The sequence below is a fragment of the Pleurodeles waltl genome, chromosome 3_1 (assembly GCF_031143425.1).
Source record: "Pleurodeles waltl isolate 20211129_DDA chromosome 3_1, aPleWal1.hap1.20221129, whole genome shotgun sequence".
Lineage (NCBI taxonomy): Eukaryota > Metazoa > Chordata > Amphibia > Caudata > Salamandridae > Pleurodeles > Pleurodeles waltl.
The window spans coordinates 1,279,567,886-1,279,595,526 of NC_090440.1; the positions used below are offsets into that span (position 1 = coordinate 1,279,567,886).

Below are 27,641 nucleotides of genomic sequence, written 5' to 3' on the forward strand. Positions count from 1 at the left end.
ACACAGTTGTAATGTTTGTGCCATAACCCTATGATCATTCATGAAGTCCTATTTTGAGACCTGTTCCATAGATAAGGCTAGATTGGCCTCCACTGTGTTCAGGAATTTCCATTTCTTACTCTTTTTACTTTCTGTTGTATTAACATTTCTCTAGCTACAGAGCAGTAATAGGGTTTGTACGTTAGGAAGAACTATCAGAAGTATCCAGTTGCGCTAGTGAACAGTGGACTGACTGACTGACTGTAAACAACTGACATCAAGTCAGCAAGGTTTGTGCAGTGGAGGGACAGAAGTTTGGTTGCTCTAAATCAGTCTTTTTCCTCATGAGATCTGGCCAGGTTTAAAGTCCTGTCCTTGTCCATACATGTGATTCTGCAGTGTTTGAAGCTTCTGTATTTTTATCCTTGGTCAATTCCTGAAGACTGAACTGAAATGGTGGTTTTTAAAGGGCTCTGAATATAGAGGGATTGTAGCAACAGTGGCAGCATAAACTACTGCCCCATATACTGTATGATGCATCTGGAGCAGTTCCCTTTATATGTGCACGGTGAGTTACCATATTGCGTTAACTGGCCTTTTTCTTTTGCCATCTGTTTGAAAATACGTGAATTTGCCAGAAGGTTACTGAGAGCCTTCATCATTAACTGCAGTATACAGGACTTTTAACAATAAGAGGTGTAAAGGAACACACAACGTGAATCTGTATACTTATGAATTAGCAGATCTATTGCTACTTAATAATTTTTGATGCCAGTTGTAACAACCAAGCCTGCTGATGCCTTTAAAAATATCAATCTGCGTTTCCGTTTAGTTGATAGCTAATTTAAGGCATCTGCTGTAGTGTCTCATGTGCGATGTTGTCCGCAAAGCTTCAAAGGCTCAAGCCTGGTGTTTCAGTGCCCCAGGGTACTCCAGCTAGTGGAGATGCCCACCCCCCGGACAAGCCCCCACTTTTGGCAGCAAGTCTGGAGGGTTAATGGGAAAAACAAGGAGTCACCCCCCAGTCAGGTCTACCCTTAAGGTGACCAGAGCTGAAGTGACCCCCTCCTTGAGAAATCCTCCATCTTGCTTTGGAGGATTAGGACCAATAGGGATAGGGATGTGCTCCCCTCCTCAGAGGGAGGGGGCACAAGAAGGGTGTAGCCATCCTCTGGGACAGTAGCCATTGGGTACTGCCCTCTAACCCTAACACACCCCTAAATTAAGTATTTAGGGGCGACCCTGAACCCAGCTCTTCAGATTCCGGACTACCTCACAAGAAGGACTGCTGAGCTGAAAACCCAGCAGAGAAGTAAAGGATACGACAACTGACTTGGCCCTAGCCTCACCGGCCTGTCTCCTGCTTATAATACCTGCAACCGAAAAGCGACGCATTCTACAGGACCAGCGACCCCATGAAAAGCCTCCAGGTGACTGCCTGCATCCCTGAGGACCAAGAACTCCAGTGGGCAGCGGCTCTGCCCAACCAGAAGAAGAGACATCCATCTTTAAAGGGACTCCCACCTCAGTCCAGAAGCGTGAGCCCCACTACTCTGCACCTGAAGCCCCTGGCCCGTGTCCAGAGAAACCAACACTGCAGCGAGGTCCCCCAGGTGACTCCCCCGACGTGTCCACCCTGAGATGACCTCGCTTCACCCCCACGGCGATGCCTGCAGAGAGAATCCCCCTGACCTCGACTGCCCGGTAACAAAGAATCCGACGCCTGGACCAAGCACTGCACCCGCAGCCCCCAGGACCGAGAGTAACCACCTACCAGTGCAGGAGTGACCAGCAGGCGACCCTCATCCTAGCCCGGTCAGTGTTTGGCCCAAGGAGCCCCCCTATGCCATGCCTGCATCGCCAGAGTGACCCCCCTGGGTCCCTCCATTGCTTTCAACGCAAAACCCACCACCTACATTGCACACTGCACCCGGTCGTCCCTGTGCCGCTGAGGGTGTATTTTGTGTGCCTATGTTATTTGGGCCCTCCTTTGACCTCTGCACCTGACCGGCCCGGTTTTGCTAGTGCTGTGGGTTTTGGGTTGCCTTGCCCAGGAGACTGAACTTGTAAGTGCTGTACTTACCTGAGAAACTAACCAATACTTACCTCCCCCAGGAACTGTTGATTTTTTAACTGTGTCCACTTTTAAAATAGCTTATTGCCATTTTTGCCAAAACTGTGTATACTACTGTTTTAATTCAAAGTTCCCTACTTACCTGTGTGAAGTACCTTACAATTTTTGTACTTACCTAAATTCTGAATCTTGTAGTTCTAAAATAAAGAAAAAATATTTTTCTATCTAAAAACCTATTAGCCTGGAGTTAAGTCTGAGTGTGTGTTCTCATTTATTGCCTTTTTGCGTACAACAAATGCTTAACACTACCCTCTGATAAGCCTACTGCTCAACCACACTACCACAAAATAGAGCATTAGTATTATCTGATTTGGCCACTATCAACCTTTAAGGGGAACCCTTGGACTCTGTGCACACGTTCTCTCACTTTGAGATAGTATATACAGAGCCAGCTTCCTACACTTCCCAACTTAGTTTTATGAGGACATGCGCCTCATATTTGGGCAGTTTGACTCAGCTGGAGTGCCCTCTGGCCACGCAGGGGCTCCTTCGGGTACCGCAGCAGCGGCTTAGGCCTCAGCTCTGGGGTGCACCCATGGATCCGTTCCTGGATCGAAATCCTCGTTGGTTGGACCACCTAGACCTTCCCCGATGCTGGTTCCGATGTCGATGCTCCCAACGTGACCCGTGCCCCTGGGTGGCCTCCACTCCATCGTCATTGCCGAAATGGAGCCTGACCGGTGTTGCAGGATGCAGACTTCGACAGGGCCCCTGTCGGAGCCTGACTCCTATTCTCTCAGGCTGGAGTACGGTGAGGAGTGGGAGGGGCCACTGGACCATTTTTAATACCAGCTAGAAGGTCCCATGGACCAAGAGACAGACCTGGGTGAAGCCATTGGTCTGGACACTTCCCCTGACACTGACATGCTTTCTTCCCCTACCGTGGCTACGGAGGAGGGAGCATCCTACTCAATGGTGGTGCCAAGAGCGACCAAGGTCCTGGACCTCGTGCTGCCTTTGATGGCAGTCAGGACTAACCTCCTGACAGAGGTACTTCAGCCTGGTGCTTCCTCTTCTGAACCCTTTTTGCCCTTTAAGATCTCCTGCTGGAGACATGGTCGAAACCCAGCACAGGGTCTCCTATGAACAGGAAAATCGCCTGATGCCCTGTTCTAAATGACCTATCGTACCTGACACAACACCCTACTCCTAAAAGCTTGGTTATCAAATCCTCCACATCCCCAGGTGTATTCCCTTCAGCACACCCAGATAGGGGAATCCAAGTGGCTGGACCAACTTGGGAAGATGTTTTCTTCTTCCAGCCTGGCATTGCAGTCCATGAACACTGCATGCCTTTTGGGTGGTTACCCCTATACATTACGGGGCACGGTTGCTCAGGTACTGCCACAGGTCCTGGAGGAGGTCCGGGCCATTCTTTCCCAAGTTGTTGCTGATAGGAGAGATGCAGTGAGGTTCACAATACGATGTGGGCTGGATACAACCGACTCAGTAGGCAGATTGTTGCATAGACAGTGGCCTTGAGGACCACACTTGGTTGAGGACTTCTGGCTTATCTGGGTATGTCCAATCTACTCTTATGGACATGCCCTTTGATGGCACCCGTCGCTTCAGAGACACTTAAAGGATGCCTGGGTTGCCCCAAGGTCCTTGGCCTTCGCAGCTGCTGCTCGCCTCCTCAGTCTTATTCCCCTTTTTTTTTTTTTTTTACAGAGGCGGCGCCCAACCATGTCTGCTCCCCTCCAGCCACCGTGTTGCGCTTGCTGCCCAGCTTCTGCGTCGCCGGGGATGTGGGATCCAACATCCTTGTGCCTCAGGGAGGCAGTGGCCTAGCTAGTTCACCACCTTCCCTCAGCAGCGGACTCCAAACCCTACTAGTCTGACACTTCCCCACCAAGGACCAGTATGAGGCAGGATTCGCCATCTCCTGCCCCGCTGGCAGTCCATCACTTCAGATAGGTGGGTTTTACAAATAATCCGAAGGGGCTATTCCCTCCCCTTCGAGACTACTCTTCATCCATGTTACCATCCTACCATCAGATGACAGAGGATCACCTGGCACTTCTCTGTGAGGAGGTTATGGCTCTCTTGGTTACGGCTCTCTTGGTTATGGGTCCCTGAGCCATATGTAGGTTGTTTGTTATTCCTGCTACTTTCTGGTACCCAAAAAGGACAAGTGCCTCCACCCTATCCTAGACATTCACTCCCTCAATCTCTTCCTCAAGAAGAAGTTCAAAATGCTCACTCCGGCTCAGATTCAATCTGCCCTTGACCCAGGAGATTAGATGGTTGCATTGTACTTGCAGGATGCCTATTTCCGTATTCCCGTCCTGCATCCCCACAGATGTTAATTGTGGTTCACAGGAGGCCACAAGCTTTTTCAGTTCACTGTGCTCCCCTTTGGCCTCACCAGAGCCCCTCGTTCACCAATGTGATGGCGGTGGTCGCAGCTCATCTGCGCAGGGCTGGGGTTTCAGTCTTCTCCCTACCTCGACGACTGGCTGTTGAAAGCGGGCTCACCCAAAGTCAGTTGTCTCCTACCTGTAGATGACGGCGGACCTCTGCTTTCGCTGAGGTTCACTAGAAATGTGCCAATGTCATACCTGACTATCTCTCAGATGCTTCCTTTCATTGAAGCTGTTTTGGACACCATGCAGTTCTGGGCTTATCCTCCCGAGCGGCAAGTCCATGATATTCAGGCTGTGATACGGATGTTTCAGCCTCTAGCCTGGATTCCGGTGAATATGCCTCTGAGGCTGCTGGGCCTTATGGCCTCCTGAATCCTGCTGGTGACATGGCACATTGCATAAGTTCTGTAGTGGGATCTGAAGTTCCAGTGGGCGCAGCATCAGGGGAATCTCTCCGACGTAGACCAGATCTCTGAGGGAGTTGCACAAGATTTGCAGTGATGGCTCTTGAACCACAATTGGGTTAGAGGCAGATCCCTTTTCCCTTGCCCAGCCAAATTTGACAGTAGTGACAGATGTGTCACTCCTGGATTGGGGCGGTCACATGGTAGAGGTGCAGATCAGAGCGCTCTGGTGGAATCTGGACTCCACATCAGTCTTTTGGAGCTCAGGGCTATCAGACTGGCATTGGAAGAATTTCTTCCCTCTCTCAAAGGGAAAGTAGTGCAAGTGTTGTCGGACAATACCACTGCCATGTGGTACTGCAACAAGCATGGCTGGGTGGGGTCGTGGACCCTTTGCCAAGAGGCGTTGAGCCTCTGGACATGGCTGAAACTTCACAGTATTTCCCTGGTGGTTCAACACCTGTTGTGTTCTCTGAATGCCAGAGTGGACAAACTCAGCTGACAATGTCTACTTGATCACGAATGGTGTCTCCTTCCGGTGGTGGCACAACATCTCTTTCAGCAGTGAAAAGAGCCTTGTTTAGATCTGTTCGCCTCCGTGGAGTATGCACGTCAGCAGTTTTTTGCTTTGGAATTTCCAAGACTGCAGTCACTCGGCAACGCTTTTGATCTCGAGTTGAGCTCAGGCCTCCTGTACGCCTTTCCACCCATACCATACCACTTCTGCACAGAGTTATGAAGAAGATCAAGAGCGACCAGGCCCAAAAAAACCTTGTGGCTCCCGACTGGCCACGAATAGTCTGGTATCCCGAGCTATTGAGCATGGCCATCAGTTCTCCAATCAGACTGCCCATTTGGGAGGATCTTCTGTTGCAGCAGCAGGGGGAGGTTTTTACTCCTGAACCTGTCCAGTCTCTGCCTTCTTGCGTGGAGATTGAGTGGCGACAGTTGACAGCTTTTGACTCTCCGCCCGGAGTATGTAATGTTATCTTGACAGCCAGACGTCCCTCCACCAAAATGGTGTACTCCTGTCATTGACATTCATTTGTGGTATGGTGCACAGACAAGTCTGTTGACCGCCTCTCTGCCCCTCTTTCTGAGGTCCTCTTTTTTTATACGTTCTTTGGCCTAGCAGGGCTCTGCCTTTAGCCCCCTCAAAGGTTGTTTGCTATCTCTGAGGTTACCTAGCCAACCCTCTTTGTTTGTGTCCTATTGTTAGTAGGTTCCTTAAGGTTCTTAACCACGTTTCCTCCATCACCATTCATCTTGCCCCAATGGGATTTGAGTTTGGTTCTGACATTGCTTCTTTTGAGCTGTCATAGTTGGACTCTTGCTCCTTAGCAAGACTTCTGATTTAGGGAGGACATCACTTCTGTTTGTAGGTGACTGAGTCACTCGCACAACAAGTCACAACTGTCGGCCCAATCCTCCTGGCTCGCAAGCAGTACCCCACCAAAGCTAAGACAGTAAAGGTGATTTCTGGCAGACTTACGTACCTTTTCTCTTGATAGCGATTAATTTCTTACACACACAGGCAATAAAGGAGATGCAGGAGGGTTTTCAATTTATTTATTGAAAAGACTGCAATCTAAGGTAAAATGCATGAATTGCAATTATAAGAATAATGCGCAATAATAAACGCAAAGTCGTGAAAATGAGCGTTGTGAATATGAAAACCCCTACCATATTGCAATAAACATGAAATACAAAATTCCTAGCAAAGAATATCGTAAGAGCTAGGTGTGATAAACCCTAATCTGCCAGTACCATGTCCATGAGAACTGCCCCATCCCTCGTTAACATGGAAATAAATCTCTAGATCAGACTCAAAGACACAAAGGCTGAGTTCTATAGCAAGTTGACGTGCAGCATAGATAGCATCTGGAAGGAACCCCTCTAATGACCTTGTCCGTGTGAGGTGTATTTATACGGCTCATGTAGGATCCCTGACGCGGGTATGTTCCTAAAAAAAAAACTGATAATGTGGCAGACTTGTGTCAGGAATTACATAAACATTCCCTAACAAGTGCGCATTATGTTCTTGTCACATGTAAATGAGAAATGGAAATGATAACAATACTTTTGTACATCACTGACAATGATGCCTTCTCAGAATGGCACTGATAAGCCAAAGCAAAACATTTCTTATAAAATGTAGGCAGCTGTGAAGTGCTAAAAGAAATACTAAAATAAATGCAATAAAACAGAGCATGCTAAATAGGTAAAAGGTTAGTCGGTATAAAGGGCAACTGGCCTGCAAGCCGACGGTTAAGCTGTCTCCTGTGCCCAGTGGGGAATTAATACAGATTCACCACACCGTCTCCATTGCCGGAACAAAAATGCTAACTCACTAGTGAAGGAGCATGAGCCCAAGTCTAAAAATGCTCTGAATTAAAAGCCTAAAATCTAGTTAAAAGCTAAGCTAAAAACATACAAAAGAAATATAATGTCAACCATGACAATCATGGCAGGCCAAATATGGGATGATCTAAAAAAGATAATTTGGTGTTACAATGTGAACAGTTAGAAAAAGGCCAATGGTCGAATTTTTCAACAATAGGTATGGTCTTGAGAGAAGGTCTCCGAAGTCATCAAACAGGAATGCATCCAGGAAGGACACTAAATTGGCAGATGTCAAATCGATCACAGGATTGGCAGAAGGATCCAAGGAGCATAAGTGCGCAGAAGCCTCAGACGTAGGATCGCCCACGTAGGCAGCACCATCCATTGTGCCGTACGTCGAAAGATCTAAGAAGTTCACAAGCAGTCTCTCATAAGTGGCCTCGCAAATCAACCTCAGTCTCGTGGGACATGACCATGAATGAACCCTCATCTGGAATATTAACAGTTCCTTGTCCACAGGATGCACTGGCTGTGCAGCAAGACACACTATCAACATGCATTCAAAGAGGTACCAGATGCAATGAAAGACAGGTTGCACCCACCACAGGACTGGCCGGAATGACAAAGACTAATCCTGTTTCAGTTCTTCCAGCAATGGAGCGCCAAAGTACTGCATCATGCGGGCACGACACAGCTGGATGGTGGTAGCTCCATCACTCCACTTAGCTGAGAAAGCACAACCACTGCATATCAGTAACAGCAGTAGCAGTCTTCCGCTAATCAGCGCCAAAGTTATAGGAAACCCGCCAAACACACTAGCAAAAAGGAATGGATAGCTGAAGGAATGACTCTGAAGTCAGTCTGGAAGGTGGAAACAAATCCAGACCCAACAGCCTTAAAGCGTACAATCCCTGGAATGCTTGAGGTGTTAAAAAATCCTGCATATCAGCTCTTCAGAGTGCTTGGAGTAGTTGGTATTTAATAAGGATTGTATCTTGGCTGATGATCTCGCTATCTGGAGAGTGTACGTCAACGCACTTGTTTTTGAAACAGCTCAGCTTGTCAAAATTTACATTAGTAGTATCAGTGTGAGACCACATGTCTGCTACTCTTATCCCTTGCGTGTGGGGGGAATAATACATGGCTGCAACAAGTTACAATTTGAGAAACTGAGATTGTATAGTAAAGTCCTGACCTCATTCTGCAGCAACTCTGATTGTTCAGAACCTCATAACTTCCATTTGAAAGTGAATGAAAGGCTGGACAAATCAAAGGGACGGTAGTACCCTACAGAAAGTATAGCAAGTTTGTGAACTCCGCATTGCAAAAGCCCTGAAGGGACACCTGCTTGCAAATTATTGAGTGACTAGCCTTAGTCCCACATTCGCTTCTGCTCAGAAAGACCTCTGTTTCGCTGTTCATACATTTGAACTCAGAAGGCAACTCCCACTATTCCTTAGTATAGCTATCTCCTAGCCACTCGTATCCGCCCACAGCAAATTGTCTCAAACATTTTGTGACATGAAAGGTGGATATCAGCAGATTTATAACCCGATGTACTAACCATACCGTTGATGGTGTCTCTGCTACAGTGAAAGGCAGCTTTTCTAGATTTTTAGTGTTAAGCATGGTGTAACTTGCTTCCTTTTTAGCCATTGTCTGTTGTTCTCTGGACAAATTAAAAGCAGCAAACATTTCACTACTGTTTATGTATTTCCAAAGGATGGGCCATTTTTCAAAACCTGCAGTGTCCAACCCAACTGTATGATGGAACACATCTGACTTTGCCCATGTTGTAAAAGGGAAATATCATTCTGAATAATGTAAATCACAGATGACACACTATTAAGTGCAGATATTCTGTTGGACAGAGTGTTTATGCCATTATCAACAACAGCTAAAGCCTTTTCCATATTTTTCTTATCTAGCTGCCTTAAACATGCAGCTGCTTCCATTTGAGAACGTTTCCAGATCTCATTGTATATGGCAATCAAGAATCATTTAGAGCTGGGCTTTCTTGGACCTAGCAAGAAATCCTGCGAGTCTACTTCCTCTGATTGGAGACAGATGTGCTTTAACTGCTACTAAGGTGTTACAGCGTAACCATTGCTGGCACAGTTTTCCCACACTGTATGTAGAAACTATACCAGAGTGTTGACCCGAGACATAGTGAGGTGTTGAATATAGTGTTAAAACTTCGTCCACGGGCTCAACACCAGAGACAAGCGATCAGGAAGATAATGACCATTTACCAAGAGAAAGAAAGTGTCAAACCCAATCCATAATAGAAAGGCAAGCAATGTCAATAGCATCCACAGATAATACCATGGATAGTTATTCTTAAGCCATATGTACAGTTTACAAGTCTTTGAAAGAGTATCAGTTGCAGATGTAGTTGAAATTGAAGAAGAGTCATCTTGGTCGATGAAGTAACCGGAAGCAGTCTGTGAAAACACAGGAACTGGTGCATTGCTAGTGGATGGATCCAGTTCATGTGGCAGTTCATAGTAGACAATGTTGTCAGTTTGTTTTGCATTAGAGTAATAAACAGCCACATCTTGGACAGTTCTTGGCAGTGAAGTGGTAATTAGCAGAAGCTCATTCTGTACCCTCTCTGTGCGCAAGGAGGCGTTTGTAGCATTGTTGTACATGCTGGTATATTCAGAGGTGTTGTTTATTCTTTGAAGCGGTATATCTTGTTTGGTAGTGAAAGGGGACCCAGAACTACCCAAGGGACCTCAGGGTCTACTGTTCAGGATTGGCCACATTGTTGAAATTTAATGTCAGTGGAGACAAATCTGTTCCCTTTGGAACCTGGCAGAGGTGATAGAATGACAGTTCTGGTGCCATGAATCCCCAGGACTGGAACTGGTTCTCTGTAGGAAGGGCCAAATTCCTTCTTTGCAGCGATCTTCTCACAAACCAGATCCCCAACTTTAGGAATCCACCCTCTAGATTGTTGCTAAATCCCTTATTCCTAAGGTGGCGGCACTGGCAGGTCAGTTTTCATCACAAAATTGTTGAAGCTCCTGTAAGACAGTGAGACGTTCATTTATGTCAAATGGTATGTCTGCTGCCACCATACCAGGGCCATCTAGATCTGGGACATATATAGGTATCCCAAAGGGGACCTCATAAGGAGTGTGACCCCACCAAGGATGGTCTTGGTGGATTATTCACTGCTCTTTGGACCTGATATAGCTGATGAAACCAACTGGTGCCTGAACCTAATACTCTTGCTGTTAAGGACTGCTTTAGGTCACAATTCCGCCTCTGCACAATAGAATTACTTTCGGGATGATACTGGGAAGAGTAATGGCCTTAAACACCCATCATCCTCATGGTGTCCCTGAATTCCCTAGAGGCAAAAGCAGGACCCTGGTATGAGTGGAATACTGCAACTGAATATGTACTGATAAAGACCAGCAAGTATTTTTTAACAGTACGAGCAGCAGCCTACCACTGTGGCCATACCCACAGGAATCTAGAACAAAATCAACAGCTACTAAGATGTATTTTTATGCGCTATCAGGTTGTAAGGGACCACAACGGTCCAGGTACACTGTTGTAGTGGCCTATTGGACACTAGGAGGGATGTCTGCGGTGGACCTTTGATGTTGGAGCCCTTTATTTGTTGGCACATGTCACAACAAGGACACGTCACTTGGTCTGTTTGTATAGACCTGGCCACCAGAAGCGTTTCTGTAAAACTGGTAGTGTGTCTGCCACACCAGTATGAGCAGATGCCACACCCTCATGCGCTGCTTTGATGATGTTTAGGCAATATTCTGTGCACAGATATGGTAGGAATATTTTGCAGAGTAATATGCTTTTGGAAGAGGCTTGTCCTCAGCAGAAGCTTTCACGGCAGCCTGAATCTCATTATCCAGTCTCGTATGACAACGAGTCACTGCAGCAACATATGTTGTAGGTACTGCAGTTTTGGCAGCTTCACAGTATTTTCTACAATGTTTTCTCCTACAGGTTGATGGCCCAGTGTATGTACCTCATGAGAATCTGGTAGCTTATCCTTTAGATCAGCCACCCTCCCCACAGCGTTCTGTGTTTTATAGTGTTCCCCTTTGAGTCTCGGAACCTGTTCAACCACCAATGATTGAGCTAATCATTGTAGGACTGGACACAGTAGTACGAATCACACACAATCAATATGAACTGTTGTGGATCCGTATTTTCCAGAGCCAAGATAAGAACTTTAAGCTCAGCCAGCTGTGCGGTGCAGTAATTGATGTTACATGGGCATAAAATAACTGTGGGCTGTTCTTATAGCCCTGTGCTAAACAGTAAAAACGTTTTTTGTGAGCTACATGAGAATGCACTCGTCCTGACTTCCATGTACTAAGGTTTGGCAGACAAAAACGTTGGAAATATCCATTTTTGTTTTGTATTTCTTACACACTGTTGTTAATAAGTGCAGTGCTGTGTGCATTTTGTATCGTGCATGTGCAGGTATTTAAGTGTCTATAGTCTAAGACTATTCTATATGAATGGTCTGGGTTTGTAACAGGAGGTAACAGGTTTTTGATTGTAGAGACACAGGGCTCTATTACTCCCTGGTACCCGAGTTGAATAAGGGTCTCCCTCAGTGGAGCTTTAGCCTCATGTCTGACTGAATATTGAGGTTGAAGCTGGGGGTGTACACCTGATAGGTATTGCATGGTAGGGTGAATCCTTATCCCACCCTGCCAGGTTGCGGTGCTCCTTTGGTGCCTGCGCCTAAACCCAGTCAACAGCGTAGGCTTCCTTTACCGCATCCAGAACAAGATCTGAGAAAGAAGGCAAAATGACATCTTTCCCATGTGGGAACTTGCAGACGTACTCGGGTGGCTAGTCTTTCTCCCAATAAAATATCATGGTTAAGTGCTGCCCAAACTAAAAACACTAATAGTGCGCTCTGTCTCGCTCAATTTGGATATTTAAATCATAAACTCTTATCGGGTGGGAGTACGTGCCTGTCTGCAGTCTCAACTACAAGAAAGTCGTTAGTCACATCCAGATGATCTTTCAGACACTGGTGACAAATCGCGACCTCTGCTGCGCTGTGTAGCAGAGTCTCTGCCCAAGTCTTGTTCCTTAACACGGTACTCAACGCTGCTTGTATGTTTGTTATTGCAGCCAGCTTTTTCTTTTTGAATGGGAGCTTCTGTTGAGGATATTTGTCCCCTTTCTTGTCTGAGGAACACTGTGAGTCTTCTTTCTGCTTCATGTAGTCAGTGCGTTGCTCTGACCGACCCACTCTCTTGTTCCGTTTATCCTGCGTGTCATAAAAGGGATGAGAGGGATGTGTATCAGTGTATCCGTCAGGAGTCTTTGAATTTTCTTTATTTCTGAGATTATATCTGCTTTCAGAGCTCTCTGGATTCGGAGAGTTGGCTCTCTGGCTTATTCTGTCTTTATTTTGTTTATCCGTGCGTTTTTTTTTGTTTTTTTTGGTTTTTTTTTTTAGAACTCTTTTGTGCTTGTTTAGTACCGTCCTTAGAGGAATTTTAAAATTTTCCAGCTTGACTCCCAAACTATCCCGTCCTATACTAATATAGGTATCAGAAATAATGTTCGGTAGTTGGCGCTCCTGTTCCAACTGTGGATCTCCCGGAGCAGTTGGTGTATAGCCAATGCTACTGCTTCCCCTTTATTATTACTGAGTATTATTGAGGAGACTGTGTCGAAGTTGCGCAAAAGCTTATTCCCCAAATCGAGGGCTGGAGCAGCCAGTGTTCATTTTGAATTTGTTTTAACACTTCCGGGAAGTTAGCAAGTGTCGGGGTAACATGCATGGTAGTGTAAATTGCATCGAAGACTGTACCTCATGTATCGCAGTCATCCACTGAGTGAACTATTCCAAATGGCAAGCACATTTTGAGAAATCTATGTTTCGCTTGGGGTCCTGTATGGGGAAACACTGCTTCCAGCTAGTTTGTTTTTTGTTCTATCCAGAATGGAATTTTTTCACATTCCCTGGGTGCCTTGCCCATGATAGAATGTGCTGTTTATGTGTGAACTCCAGTAACAGCCAATTTGTGTCCAGCTGGTGCAGCCCGTGCTGGGGCGGTATTCAACTCATGCATAGTATATTGCACCAGTCGTCTGTAAAGTGCTTCTAGCTTATTATAAAGTGGCATACGTCAGCTGTTCACATAGCCTGTGTACGCCAAGGTATGTTGTATACATGGTATACAAGTGCCACGTTGGTCTGTTATTACTGAAGCAACCTAATCTCGCGGGTTGTATTTCATGTGGTAGGGACACCATTGAACCAGTTTTGATGTTCTTGATAAGAAAACTGTATCTCTAGATACCAGTAAGCTTGGAATGGTAACCCAGGAATGGAATGTTTCTGTTTGGTAAGCCTCGTGAGCTCCCACTATAAACGTGACATCCCCATCCTCACCTGTTAAGCCATGGGCTATTAGATGTTGTGTTAATGCGTGTCTGACATTTTCTCAAATGTCTGTGGCGTTAGCCATGTTGAACAACATGTTCCTATCACATCCAAGTGAGAAAGACATGACAATACCTTCGGGCATCACTGATTATGACTCCTTCTCAGAATGGCACTGATAAGCCAAAGCAAAACATTTCTTACAAAATGTAGGCAGCTGCAAAGTGCTAGAATAAATAATAAAATAAATGGAATAAACAGAGCATGCTAAATAGGTAAAAGGTTACTGGGTAAAAAGGGCAACATGCCTGCAAGCTGATTTGCTAAGGTGTCTCCTGTACCCAGTAGGGAACTAAAACTGATTCACCACAGAGCCTCTTCACAATTGTCCTTTCAGGCTTCTAACATTAAAAACAGCTTTCCTTGTGGCCAATACATCTACCCACAGGGTGAGTGAGCATTGTCATCTAAGCCACCCTGCCTTTCCATATTTCCTGAGAAAGTGGTGCTTCTGTTTTTAGGAACCCTTTTTCAATTTAGCTATTTTACCTTTTTTTTTTTTTTACCTAGAGGGATTATTTGCATTTCTTAAAGCGGTGCTTCGCACCGGGGTACTTTTTTTTGCCAAAAGTCGTCACGCCCTTTCATGTGAGAGACTCCACCGCCTGAACCCAAAAAGAGCGTTGGCCTTCTACCCTGGTTGTACCAAAGAGTTCCAGGTGATGATCAACTCTTTGAGTGCGAAAAAGGGTCAGGCTACGCAGAAGAGAACAATCTCTAGATGGGCCGTACTCTGCATTAAAATGTGCTCTGCATTGCCTAATAAGCAACCCTGGAGGGTTTGCGCACTCACTCTATCAGAATGACAGCTGCAACTACAGCGTTAGCAAGTGGAGAACCAGTCCTAGACTTCTGTTAGGCAGCAACGTTAGCATCTTTGTGCACGTTGACCAAACATTACTGCCTGGACAGTCAGGTCCGAAGGGACAGGTACTTTGCCCTATTGGTCCTGCAGGATTTACTAGTGTGATCTTAGTTCGTGGACCCTACTCTGGGGATGGTATTACTTGGGTATCTATTCTAAGGTAATGCAACTACAAGTCTCTATAAGATGAGCATGTTACTTACCTTTGGTAACACCTTATCTGGTAGAGGCAGATTTGTTACAGACCCACCCATCTTCCCTGCTCTGTGAACTGATTTCTAGGGACAAGGATACCAGTGGTTAGTATTCTTCATGGCTCCGCCCTTCTGATGTAGAAAGTTGTGAAAAGAAACGGACCTCAGCACACCGGTTTGGTACCTATGTAGGTTCCGCAATATCACATCTGGTGCACAGGACACGGACGTGGAGCCAACAAGGCCACCTGACAGCCTGCTTGAGAAAAATCTCTGTATTTAGACTTGACGCCTCTGGGAAATTCTTAGGTAAGGAATCTGCAACTGGAATATGGGAAATGGGAGGAATTCACGTGTTAAAGTTGTCTTCAGTAAAACAGTGTTGTCCAGAAATGTCAGTCTGCATGGGTTATGTCCAATTTGGCACAGTTGGAGGATGGAGAAGAAAAGGTGACATTTACCTGTCACCCACTTAAGACTGAAAGGTTGTTCTGTTCTTAAGCAAGAAGCACTGCCCTGCATGTGGGCTTTTCAACATTCTACGTTTCTCAGATATGGGATTATCCTTCTTCATTGTACACTCATAAGGGTAGTGAGAGTGCTACCCAAAAAGTGATTGATGGAAGGTGTAAAGGGTTTGAACTTCAGGGTGGGGTTATTTTCCTGGGATAACAAATAAGGTAGTTGGGTTTCCAGGCTGCCTAATAATGGTCAGAAACTTATAGGAAAGGGCTTCTGTTAAATTAACGAGTGAGGTAGATGTGGAATGAGTTGAGGTGAACCTGGTGGATAGTACAAATAAAAAATAGTACAAATAAAAAAGTAGTCTATTAGTGGCCTAATGTTGGTGGTTTGTTTCATTGGGGAACACGTTCCTGAATCTCGGAGAAATCATGCATACATGATAATGAGCTGCTGCAGGTGAACCAGTGGGTCCCACTGGCTGGTAAAAAGGAGATAATCTGCACATTTGGAAGGAACTTGATGAAGGCTTAAATAAAGGAGCAAGACTGAAGTTCTGTGATGGATCAAATAGTGGGGAATGGTGTGAGGGGTTCTTTGCAGTATGCTAGTTATGACCAGAGCGGAGTAGTGAAATAAGCTAATTTGTCAAGGGGCCGTGCTTTAAACTGGGGACGGACAGTATGGATTTTTTTTAATTGTTACAACCCTCAGAAATGTTTTTGTATTTGTAGATTTGGGGATCAAGTGCATCACAACTAGGTATGAACTCATCAACCACAAGCATGCACAAGGTCATTGTAAACAATGACTTATGTTTTATGCCAATTGAAATGGGCCATTTCCTTGAGGGATTAACCATTGTTCATCACTAGGCTGCATTATATTTGCTACAGGCTAATGATTTAATAGAAGTAATGAACAGACTGGTCAAGGATTGTGTGTGAAGTGCTGTTAGGTCGAGGATGCTTCTCAGAGAAGTACTGTGTTTAAGTGTTATCTTACAGTTTGGCTAGGGATTTGCCTTTTATAGTTTTGCTGTGTTTGAAGTTTAATTCACTTAAGTTAACTTTTAAAAATTTATATTTTACATATGTTTTTTTATTAGGTTAGAAAGTGTGTTAAAAATAAATTAACTATGGACACAATCATGATTACTTGATAGAGATAGAAAACTAAGAAACCGAGTTTTGATAAGGTACAACAAATGGTTCATTGAAAACATTTTGTTACCTTTACAGACATATTTTATTTGAATTATTAATTGGAAGAGCATAGTGATTCAGATAGCATGACTGTATGTATTTGTTCATTCCAGCCCTTATAAATCTGTATCTGTATTGATTTTTACTTTTGTATATTGTGAGAATGTGCACTAGCTACAGCAACAAATACAGATTTTCTCCCTGAGTTATCTAGTCCAGTTAAATGTAAAGTGGGTCCTAATAGTATTGTGTAGGTATACCGAGATGTGTGTTTTTAAACAAAAACTATTTAAAGGCCAGACCCCCACCGTATGTCGCCAATATATTTTGGCAGTTGAAATGAAAGGCAAAACACTTGAATCATATCTAGTAAGGATCTTGGGAATACAGTAAAGCATCCATCTTGCATGATAGTTCATGCTTCTGATGTTAGTTTCACAAAATGATTCTTATTGAAATAAGAGATTTCTATCCATACTTTATAGAAAACTTGCATCTCATTCTCTTTATCCCATTTATTATAGAGTTGAGTTAGGAAATCCACATGGATTTTGCTTGAGAATGTTATACTAATTGCCCAAAACTTTTGTTGGGGCCTCTAATAGTGTATTTAAAAATTCATATAAGTAGGGCTTATCATTTTCGAAATAGACTTAGATGAAAAGTAACCAAATAATACAATAAATTACTGTTGCAACTGCCATGAATCTGCTCCCAGGTTTTCATTTAGCCACTTAAGATTAAATCAGTGACTGATTTAAATTGAACGTCTTCCTGTTTGTGGACTATACCAATTTCAAGATTGAGATCAGATTTCGACTGTAGGGGTCTGCAAAATTCACATAATTTGCAGAAAGTTACACAAAATGCAAAACTTGTATTTTACGCTAGAATTAATGTAAAAACACAAGTGCCATGAACAACACCCACTCATGTTGTGATATTCACATTCCTCACCTGCTCCAACATTAAAAATAAATAATGGTGTCATTTTGGGGAATTTAGCATGGCAGGTGTAAAGCGAAATTCATGACATTTTGTTAGATTAAGATATTATAACAGAAATGTCACTTAGGGTGACTTGTATGAAGATAATGGATTTCATGGATATTTATGTAAGTAAAGAACTATTTTCCGCAGTGGTACCATCTGAATTGTTTTAGGCCTAATTTATTTTTGGGACATTTCTGAGATTTTTATAGATGTAGGTAACGATTGCATTTATAATTGTATTGTCATTAGTGGAGGATCATGCTGCACAGTTCCATCTCATTGTAATGTTTGTGGAGGCAGCAAAATAGTATAGTCTTAAATTTGGCAGAGTTCATCCACTGTGTGTTTGCTAAGTCTTGCTAATTTTATATGAGGTCGTGATCCTTTCCATATAAAATTAAATAGTGATTTTTGTATTTGTAAAATAGAAATGAAACAAAAAAATCTAAAGTTTACAGGTAATAGTTGAATTAAAAAAAGAAAGATTAAGAATGGACATTTTGATTAGTGCTATGCGATCGATAACAGAGTGGGTGGACTTGCCATCCTTCGTATAAAGATTAAATTTCATTCAGAAAGTTAAATTTAAAGGAGTCTGCATAATATGCTGTAATAAAAATTTTGAAACATTATACTGGACGATTTGGAACATAGGTTTCCCATAAACTTGATTGCAAACTAACCAAATAAATATTGAGCAGGATAGTTTGATTTTTTTGTTGATTGGTTTTATACCTGTCTATATAACAACATTTGTGGATCAAATCCTGAATGTAAGATGTTTCTGCCTGCTTTCAATATAGAATCAAATCATCTGCTTATAAATGTAGTTATTTGCTGGAAAGTCCATTGAATCCTATTGTCTGAGCAAGTTCTTATCGCTAATGGTTCTGCACACAGTGCAGAAAGCGTCATAGATGTTGAGTTTCCTACCTTGTCACATGCATCTTCACTGCCTGTTCAGACTTAAATATTATAGTAGCTATGTTTTTTTTTTTAATATGGCTTTCGTAGTGTTTGTATAAATTGAAGGGGAAAGCTAAATCTTCTCAAAATGAGACGTAATGCATCCAAATTAACACAATCAAAGGATGTCTTGACATTTATCATGATGATCACCGTTTTAAGGGAAAAGGATGAAAAAAAATCACTAGTTTCTATAAGAATCTTTTTTTTTTTTTTTTAATCTGTCTCCCTGATAGGAAGCTAATTTGATCCTCCCAGATAACTTCTTGTGCTGCCCCCATAAGGTAATTGCACAGAGTTTTTGATATTAGTGTGTACTTTGCATTTAAAAGACCTATAGTTCGGTATCAACATGACTCTTCTTTTTTTTTTTTTTTTTTTGCGGGAAACTCACTGTGATTGCATTCTAAAAAGAGTCAGGGTGGACCCGGCCTGCAGAATTTCATTATTTATCCTAATACTTCTTTCAACTATAGCAGAAATACCTTGAAGAATTCTGATTCAAACATGGGTCTAATAAAATCTTACATTTGTCGATAGTTAGTTTAGGGATTTGCACTTTGGCTGAATAATTAATAATGAGATATCATCATCAGATTGATAAAGTGATTTCAAATGATGCAGAAATATTTCTTGTGTCCCTTGCCCATTTTAATTACCTACCTAATAGCAGGGTCATAATTTGTGACTGAGGTCTTGTTTCCGAGCCTCACATAGGATTGTCGGGGTCCCGGAAATTCTGGATGCACACTATTACAGGGCTTTGGAGGTGCCCCAGGCAAAGGTTTCTTGAGCAGGGCATGATGTGCTCTTTCCACTACGAAGCAGCACAACAGCTTGACTGCCGGATCCAAGATTGGAACCTGTCTTCCAGGGTGACGCTTATCCCAGAGCCTTCAACTCCCTCTGGTAGTCCAGTAATGCGCAGGTTGCACACCTGGGGTGGTTTTCAGCATTTTCTACCCTTTCATCCAAGACGGTCACTGTGGACATCAACTTTGATACTTGATGCTTAAGAACTACCACATCATCTTCCGCTGTTGAGATCAGTGTTTCGGTCTCAGACGCTCGTTTGGAGACTGCATAGGTCATGGATGATGATGGACAGCCCAGACAGACCAGAACGGGCAGGCTTTGATGTAGGCCAGGCAGAATGGAAGTGTCTCACACTCTGTTGAACTCCCCTCAGTGTCCCCTCAACAGATGTTGGTATTCAAGTCCCGGATTACTACAGAAACAGCCCCTGAGGCACCACTGTCAGGGAAGCGGACGCAGTCCTATGATAGGGAGCAGAAGAAGCACCCAGAAGTTGAATTTTTGCAGGGCCACTGCTTGGTCTTTCACTAATCGCTGCCTGGAAGAGGTCCAGCCCAATGTTTCTGAGGGCTCCCAAATGGACATCTCGAAGTGTGTGATTGGTATGTTCAGCGGGGGGAGTGTTCCACTACATCCCGCTTAATTGCCCCCACAAGGAACCCCTGCGTCGCCTGGCGCTCAACAAAGTGCAGTCTGTAGCAGCATTGATATGGGTCATAAGTGGCCCCGCAGCTCTCAGTCGCGGTCTCTCCTCTGTTAGCCAGGAGCTCCACGTAGCCTTGCAACCCTCTTGGCACACTTTTTGAAGACTCCCCTCTGCGTCTTATGGTTTGTGTATGGATTAATGGACTAATTTGTGACCCATCTGGATGGACTTTATGATTGAACGGTCTTCTTGTTCTTAACAGGGATATTATCACAATGCCCCAGTGATTATTTTGTTAACAGTCTCCATTTTCATTTTTTCTTGTACAGTGCAAGCCTTGTGACCAGTGTAACCTTTTTTGAGGTGCAGCTCTGAATTGTAAAATGAGTATTAACACCTGTGTGGTCAGAGACGGCCTTCAACCGGGCTGTTTGAACTGTGTGTCTATTGGCAGATCTGTGTGATATTAGGGAAACTTTGAAAGCCATTTGCAAAACATCTAAACCAGAGGTATTCAAATTGCGGGATGTGCCCCCATTGGGGGTCGTGGAAGTGTTACGCGAAGGAGGGGGCTCCAAGGGGTCTTCAATTACAATGGGTCTGCAATTACATGTAAATCAAGATAGCCTGGAAGTGTGTAATGCGCATTTCTAGGCTGTCTTAATTTGCATTCAGCAGTTAGTCTGTAAGTAAAGTGTGAGGACAGTTTTACTGAGTGACATAGAATGCAGGATCAGTGAGTGTGAAGATGGTCAAAAACATGGCTAAAAGGAGAGAAAAATTTGGCATTTTATTGTCTTTTTTTTTTTTTTTTATATATTTTTTTTTTTACTTTCTGGGAACTGCATATGAACCATACTCACCTCAAATGAAAAATAAATGCAAGTTAAACTAATCAAAGGCAAATATACTCTTTTACCTTAAGAAACCTCAGTTGGCTAGTGTGATCACTGCATATGACTTTGTGTGTGTCCAGAATCACAGAATTAAATTTGATTGGTGCAGAGAAGATTAGTGCTACGAAGTCCCAGGCTGTGGCAGGAAAGCACTGTGAACGTCATTATTTTAAAATTGTATTACACTGTATAGAACAGACTGCTGCAAAATACTATTTAATATAAAACAAGTGCTTTAATATAACATTTAATGATAAGCATTCAGACTATATGTAGTGTAAATATTTGATATACGTCCGTTTAAAGGGTTCACTCCTTTTAATGGGCACAAATATTACATCTCAAAAAGAATAAACATGTCACATGAAGCTGAGTGGCTCCATTAATTAAAACCTACACAGGCTCCAAAGCAGCATTTATATTTAGTGATTAACCATTGCACATATTTGCGTTTCTTTCAGGTAGCAGGCACCTTGGTGAAAAGGCATGTTTCTTCTTTAGTTCTCTACTACCTGTTTCACAGCACAGGCGCCACCCCTCACCCCAACCCTTTGCTTTATGAGTGGTCACTAGACCCCAGTTGTGATAGTCTTGCTATGAAAAAGAACATAGGGTCATTTTCCTTACTACCATTAGCGCCCAGGACACCATTGTTGTCCATGGAGCAGGGCCCAGGCAACAAACCGGGGACTGGAGGGGCTAAATGTGATTTTTGTTGTTTTTATTTTTGACGCAAAGTAGCAGAAAGCCTGGTTTGGGCATTTGTCAGTGGGCAGATTAGACAGCCTCAGAGAGCTTGTAGGTATTATTGGCACTGCAGCTGCATTAGAGGCCCAGGGCTTTCTTTATGTGCCAGTATTTCTTTGAGCCTTAGAGCAGTGGCTGAGGTGAGGGGAAAAATAAAGCAAAAAAGTCTCTTAATTTAGAGCATCAGAGAGATGAAATGGATGATGAGAAATAGGAGGAAGAGGGGTGATATAAGATAGAAGCCTATGTCATTAACAAAGGTCGGAGACAACAGCAAGGCAAGTAGCTATCATTAGTGAAACTGTTGCAGTGATACTTTTGCCCAGGTGCCCACTGCATCACAGTTATGAATATTTCACTACAAAAAGTGGGAATGGGGGCCCATTTTTCTTGCTATCGTTAGGCCAGGTGGTGCCCTTGGCTCACAAAATGAGGGCAGCATGCAGTTGCTTATCTTCCTTCAGATAGAGGCCTGACTTGTCTCGAGATTTTTGTAATAGTCAGACATGCGGTGGAAGGAGAGCGAGATAGCCTGCTTCTCTGGACATCCATCATAAGAGGAGCAGAGGGTGTGCATTGATGCTCACTGCACCCCAGTTATGGAGAATAGTGTTTTTGGTCGATTCTGTTCTTGATTGATGCTGTTGCTTTTTTTTATTTTTTTTAAATAAAAGACCCTTATTTACTGTACATTACAAGTGACGGAAAGGCATCTCTAAAACGATCTCATAATCTCCTACTCTGAGATCATACCTGCCCTCCTCGCTCCCCAAATCCCTGCCATATAGTTTTGGAGGAGAGCCCAACTCCACAAAATTTTGTTAGGAGGGGGGCTCAGCCCAAAAATGTTGAAGTCCTCTGGTCTACAGTGATGGGTAGTCCTATAAAATTAAATTTTGCCTGCTTGTACCCATTCTCTTTTAAAGAGATATGAAATAGGTGATTAGTTTTTCCGGGCGCTTATTGATACCTAATTTAGGGTTCACACCAATGAATAAGCAAATAAGCTAAGCAATGAGTTTCAACGAGGCAGAAAAAGACACCTGAATGGGCTGGTCAATTCTCTTTAGGTTCTTGAGAGTTTTAGGTCTGCCTTTGTTTACAAAAAACCAAAAAAACATAATTAGGACATTGCAGTAACTGATAGATTACTCGCATACTAATGACTTGTTGTTTCAGGCTCTCTTCTTCAATTTTGTTCCCCAAAGCTGTACAATAAACTCCCGTTAATGCACTTTTTATAAACTGCTCAAAACTTTAGTGTTCTCATTGTAACTGTGGACTGTAAGTCAGATGCCAGTCCAGATGTGAAGATCTTCTACCTAACACCGTACTGGAGAATGTGTTGGAACTTAATAAAAACATAAAACAATTAACCTAAGCATGTTGCCTCACAGATCCCTCTGGCATGCATGTTTTACAGGATCACACTGCGTTCTCCGCTGTGGTCTATGAAAGTTCTGAACAAAGGAATAATTGAGAGTATCTATATGTAGCACCAGTGGCGTAGCGTGGGGGGTGCAGGGGGGGCCGGCCGCACCGGGCGCAACATCAGAGGGGGGGGGGGGGGCGCTCGCAGCTCTTAGGGGGCGCAAATTACTTGCCTTGCCCCGGGTGCTGACAACCCACGCTACGCCACTGTGTAGCACACAAAAAACAATGAAATCTTCACAACATGGTTCAGTTTTACCATGCATAATGGATTTCGAGAAGATACACACTTTGACGCATCACTTTGTGTATGCTCCCAAATACAGTAAATCGTGGTTGAGAAAGCACAGTCGATTACTCCGAACATCGAAAATATATGATCGGATTGCTGAGGGCACCAGTCCTACTCCCCGTGGTACAGGGCACACGCAGTTGCGGTGCAAACAATGAATCTGCATGCCTGTGACAGCGCACAAGGAGAATCAGATTTTGAAGATTTCTCATCAGACCTTTTTTTATTTGTTTTTAAATTACACTATTGTGCTTCAATACTGTTATTTTGAGTCTTGGTAAAAAAAAATACTCTTTCACAAGATCTAATGGGTGATCGGATTCTCTAGTGACACTTCAGTACGGAGGAAATGCTGCTGTGTAAATGATAATTTTGATACAAAATGGTGGCCTCTATTACCAATATGTCTTAATCCAGCTGTCTTTAATATTTCCGTTATTTGTATAGGTCTCCAAGTAAACCATTGACACGACGGCTGATGAGCGGAATGGAATGGGAAATAGTAAGCAGAAATAGCTTGTCAGAAGAACGGCTAGAAACTCAAAGCTTACCATCGCGCTCACCACCTGGAACTCCAAATCAGTAAGTAGAGGTCAGCTGTGTTTGGAGTTGATTTTTCCTCATGTATTTTAATCACAAACAGCCCCATGAATGCACTGATTAACATCATTTTTCCTTATGCCTATCACATTACAGACCTGTTTATATTCTGATGTTCCTATGCAGAGGGGTTTCAGGTATAAAATGTTAATGTAATTACATCAGTTATGCAATATCATATTTTTCACTAACTGGAGTAGGGCAATCAAGATCCAGAATGATTTCCCCATATATATGTGTATCCCAAATTCCGTGGATGTTAAAGTACAGTTTAGAGTCCCAGACCAATTTCAGGTGTTATGACAACTCCAGTAAAGTAGCTTTTTGAATCGGGTGTTGCATGCAGGTTCCTTCCCAGCAATTCTCCTACCAGCCAGTTTTACAATTTCAGTACAAGGTCATTAAAACATTATTAAATGTTACTACCTCAATGCTTATCTTACAGCTAATGTAATACTATGTTAGCAGGCACTGCAGGGCATATTCTATTTAATCAACATATGAACGCCTCGCTCTATTCCCCGATTATACATTTAGAAGAATTGTTAGTTTTTCCATTCATTACAACTTTACCAAGATGGAAGGACTTAGCTGATTTGAGTAACCATTTCCTACCAAAGAGATAAGTTAAACTGATGCTTATGCTAAACTTTTTTTCCTCAGTTCTGTTGATTTAACAATGGCCAGTCTGCACCTCTTGTTTCTTCTGTTATTGTCTTGTTTACTACCATCTTGCTGTTACTGTTGAAACTGATGTGTTGTCATTAGGGTTATTCTGATTAATGGGCCTGCTTTCTTTCAGAAAATTGTGCTTTGTAAAAATTGTGAAACTGTTAATTTCTGAAGGTAGCTTAGAGATGTTAGATTTGAGAATTACTGTCCTTCCTAGTAGTGTCATCATGATGGGAAATGTGCCATGCGTCTCACACAATCAGAAAAGCTAAAAGGAAGAGACCGACATATCTGACAAAGCACAAGGACAATTGAGCCTTTTCAGAGGTTGTCCCTGGTAAGCCTGTTGGCCAATTTGATGGTTACTGTGAAGTATCACTACTTCACAAATCTGACACTAGCCACTTATGTAAATATAGCATTTGACATGGCACACACGTCATCACTTCCAGTGTTTGGTGACTTTTGAGAGCCCATCTGCAATGCAATGTGGTGTCTTCTCCAACCAACTCAAGAAAAATATGAAAAAGTACTGTATTCTAACATGCTGGCCATTCACATTCTCAGCTTGAGGTTACTGTGCTACTGAGTTGCTTGACCTCCCCTCCCCCCCATACCTGCTGTGCATGCTGTCATTAGTTATTTTTCCACCAGTCAGAATAGATCTTACCTTGCTTCTCACCTACAGAAAATTCCGAACGCTGAGCAGTGGCTCAGTACACTTAGAGTTTTATATTTTTTTAAATTAACTTTTCCTTTTTTCTAGGTAGTTTATGCCATAAATTCTCCGGCTTTATTCTATGCATGTTATGCCACCAGCTGTTTGCAGCAACTAACAGGCGTGAGTCTTGTTCTTCTGGCACGCTCATTTAATACATGTCTCTACTTTGTTAGCTGATGTCGGTCCGAGGACAATCTTGGAACCACCTGTCATGGTTGCAGCTTAATGGTGCACGAATCCTACAGTAGTTGTTCATTTCCCTATTTGTAAGAATAATCAGCATTTTAGCAGAGTCTTGGCCTCCAGGCGTGAATCAGAATATTCTTTGTGATGGTGAGTAGAAATATACTTCCCGCTCTCAGGAATCCCTCCATCTTGTATGAAGGTCAGATACTCCTCTTTGGCCCAATGCAAATGGTGTGAGTAACCAAATGAAAGCTGACAAAGGTTGAGCACAAGACATTTTTCCCCAGTACTTGTTAGTTTCCAGGCAAAGGGTGTCTAGCACTTATGTCCCAAACCGTTTCTAGCTGAGCTGAGTGCCGAGCAAACAGCGCACCATGGAATGGAGCCTGTCTCTACTGGGCGCAGACAAGCAGGCTGGTTACACTGAGAGGTCGAGGATGTCTTCCACACTCCGTGCAGGGCAGAAAGCAAAGTCTCAGTTTGCTTTTTTGGCTCTCCAGACTTGGTCAATTGAGATGAACCCAGCTGCTTCCTTGGGCAGCCTTTTGCAGTCTAATCCATGTGTTCCTTCCCCTACCCTTGCAGGTAAAGTCAGTTCTTATGTTGTGCAGATTGGTAGTTTTGAAAGTTGCCTCAAATCTGCAAGAGCAATACCTTTCTGAAACAAAGAGCAATAGGCCTACTTTCCCTAGTGTGAGGGTAAACAGTCCATCCCCAAAACTGAGATGGCATAAGAAGAAGCTAATGCTGTAAGTTGCAACTGCCCTTGCTAGTCTAGTCTTGTTGGGAATCAGCTTTGTTAGGTCACCCTGACATTAGAGTTGCCCTATACTGAAAAGTATGTGACACCACAATCCTCCTTGCTTATACAGACTAGGAACAAGAGTTGACATATTGTCTGCGCTTCAACAGAGGATCTTTTGGAATTTTCATTTTGTACCAAGAGTCAAACTCCTCAGGAATGAATCTCCTTTGGACTCTTGTGGCTGTCTCCCACGTAATTATGATGGGTCAGTGGCAAATAGATCATATCCATCCAGTACATCAGTTCAGCATCAGGTGAACTGAAAGTTGTTAAGCCCCTTTGAGTTTCTCTTTGATTTAGGTGCAGTTTATGGCTTATTACTTTCCTCAGTCCTCATCTTCAACTCCTCTTTGGATTCTCTGAGTGCAAACCTAAAACCTAGAGTCTGCCCCAAACCCTTACCCTCCGGCCTTCACTGTTGCTCTTGCAAGACCTTCTGGGATGGGCAAATATGCACATGAACCTGGCTGCATCCTTCTCACAAGAGGTCATACTTGGGGGACATGACAAACTGGTGCTGAGGACCACGAGGCATGCATCCAGCCATGCCATACCTTGCAGTCATGGCCAAGGCATTAAAATAGAAATGCTGCCACTTGAGGTCCGCAGTTCACACAATGGTGATAAAGGCCTCTGTGTCTGCTGGCACAACATTGGCTCTTCCACCAAACCCACCGACCCGTGATTTTTCCTTGGCCATTGAGCCCCTACCCAGATCCTCAATCTGGTTAGAAAATCTGAAGAAAACCATTTCTGAGTTGGGCAGGCTCAGTCAGGCAAGAGCTCGGTTTCTAAAGTCAGCCTGGTCTTGATCTTCAGCAACCTCCCCACTCAGTCCCTTAAGGTGGTGGTTGCTTTCCTGGTGGGCAAGGTGTCTTCTTCCAACATGAACAGGAGGTCATGTGTCTTGAGATGTATTGGGAAAAAAAGAAATCGCAGTAATGCACTCTAAGAATGAAAGTCCCCAACACACTGCAAACCTGATATTTCTTTTCCTTTGGCACTCAGGTTTTTATTGCCTTTTTTGGTTTCTACTTATCCATCATTGCTCCTTAAACCTGCAGGTTAGAGTGCCTGAGGAACACCCTTGTGGTGGCTCTTGAGTAGGAATTATGCTAGTGTAAAATAGTTTTTGAGGTACTTAATGCCTCCTACTGGCCTCCCCATGTACTTTGTAGCTTATCAGCTTGAGGCTAAGGTTAGCACCTTTATATTTATTTATTTATTTAATCAAAAATGTCAATAAGAATTGGTGCTCCGTCAGCTTACCTAGTACATGCCAATACTATTAATCAATACTCCCATCTACCATCCGATTCATCTGCTCTGCACATTCCTCTTCCTGCAAGTAATGTTTTCCCTCCAACTAATTCTGGACATTCCCTAAAATGTTTTCTTGCTCACTCATCCTACATCCTGTCTTTCTATCATAAGAGCTCTGACTTTCTGCTGTTTTTCATG

General features: G+C 43.4%; 1 protein-coding gene across 3 annotated transcripts in view; it reads left to right on the plus strand.

Annotated features, from left to right (window-relative positions):
• Positions 1-27,641, plus strand: part of PTPN4 (protein tyrosine phosphatase non-receptor type 4) — a 975,501-nt gene that overhangs the window by 345,564 nt on the left and 602,296 nt on the right. For all 3 annotated transcript variants that reach the window (XM_069224613.1, XM_069224612.1, XM_069224614.1), the window contains exon 14: positions 23,644-23,778. In XM_069224613.1, coding sequence (XP_069080714.1) covers positions 23,644-23,778 — 135 coding nt within the window. The remainder of the gene's footprint in view (positions 1-23,643; positions 23,779-27,641) is intronic.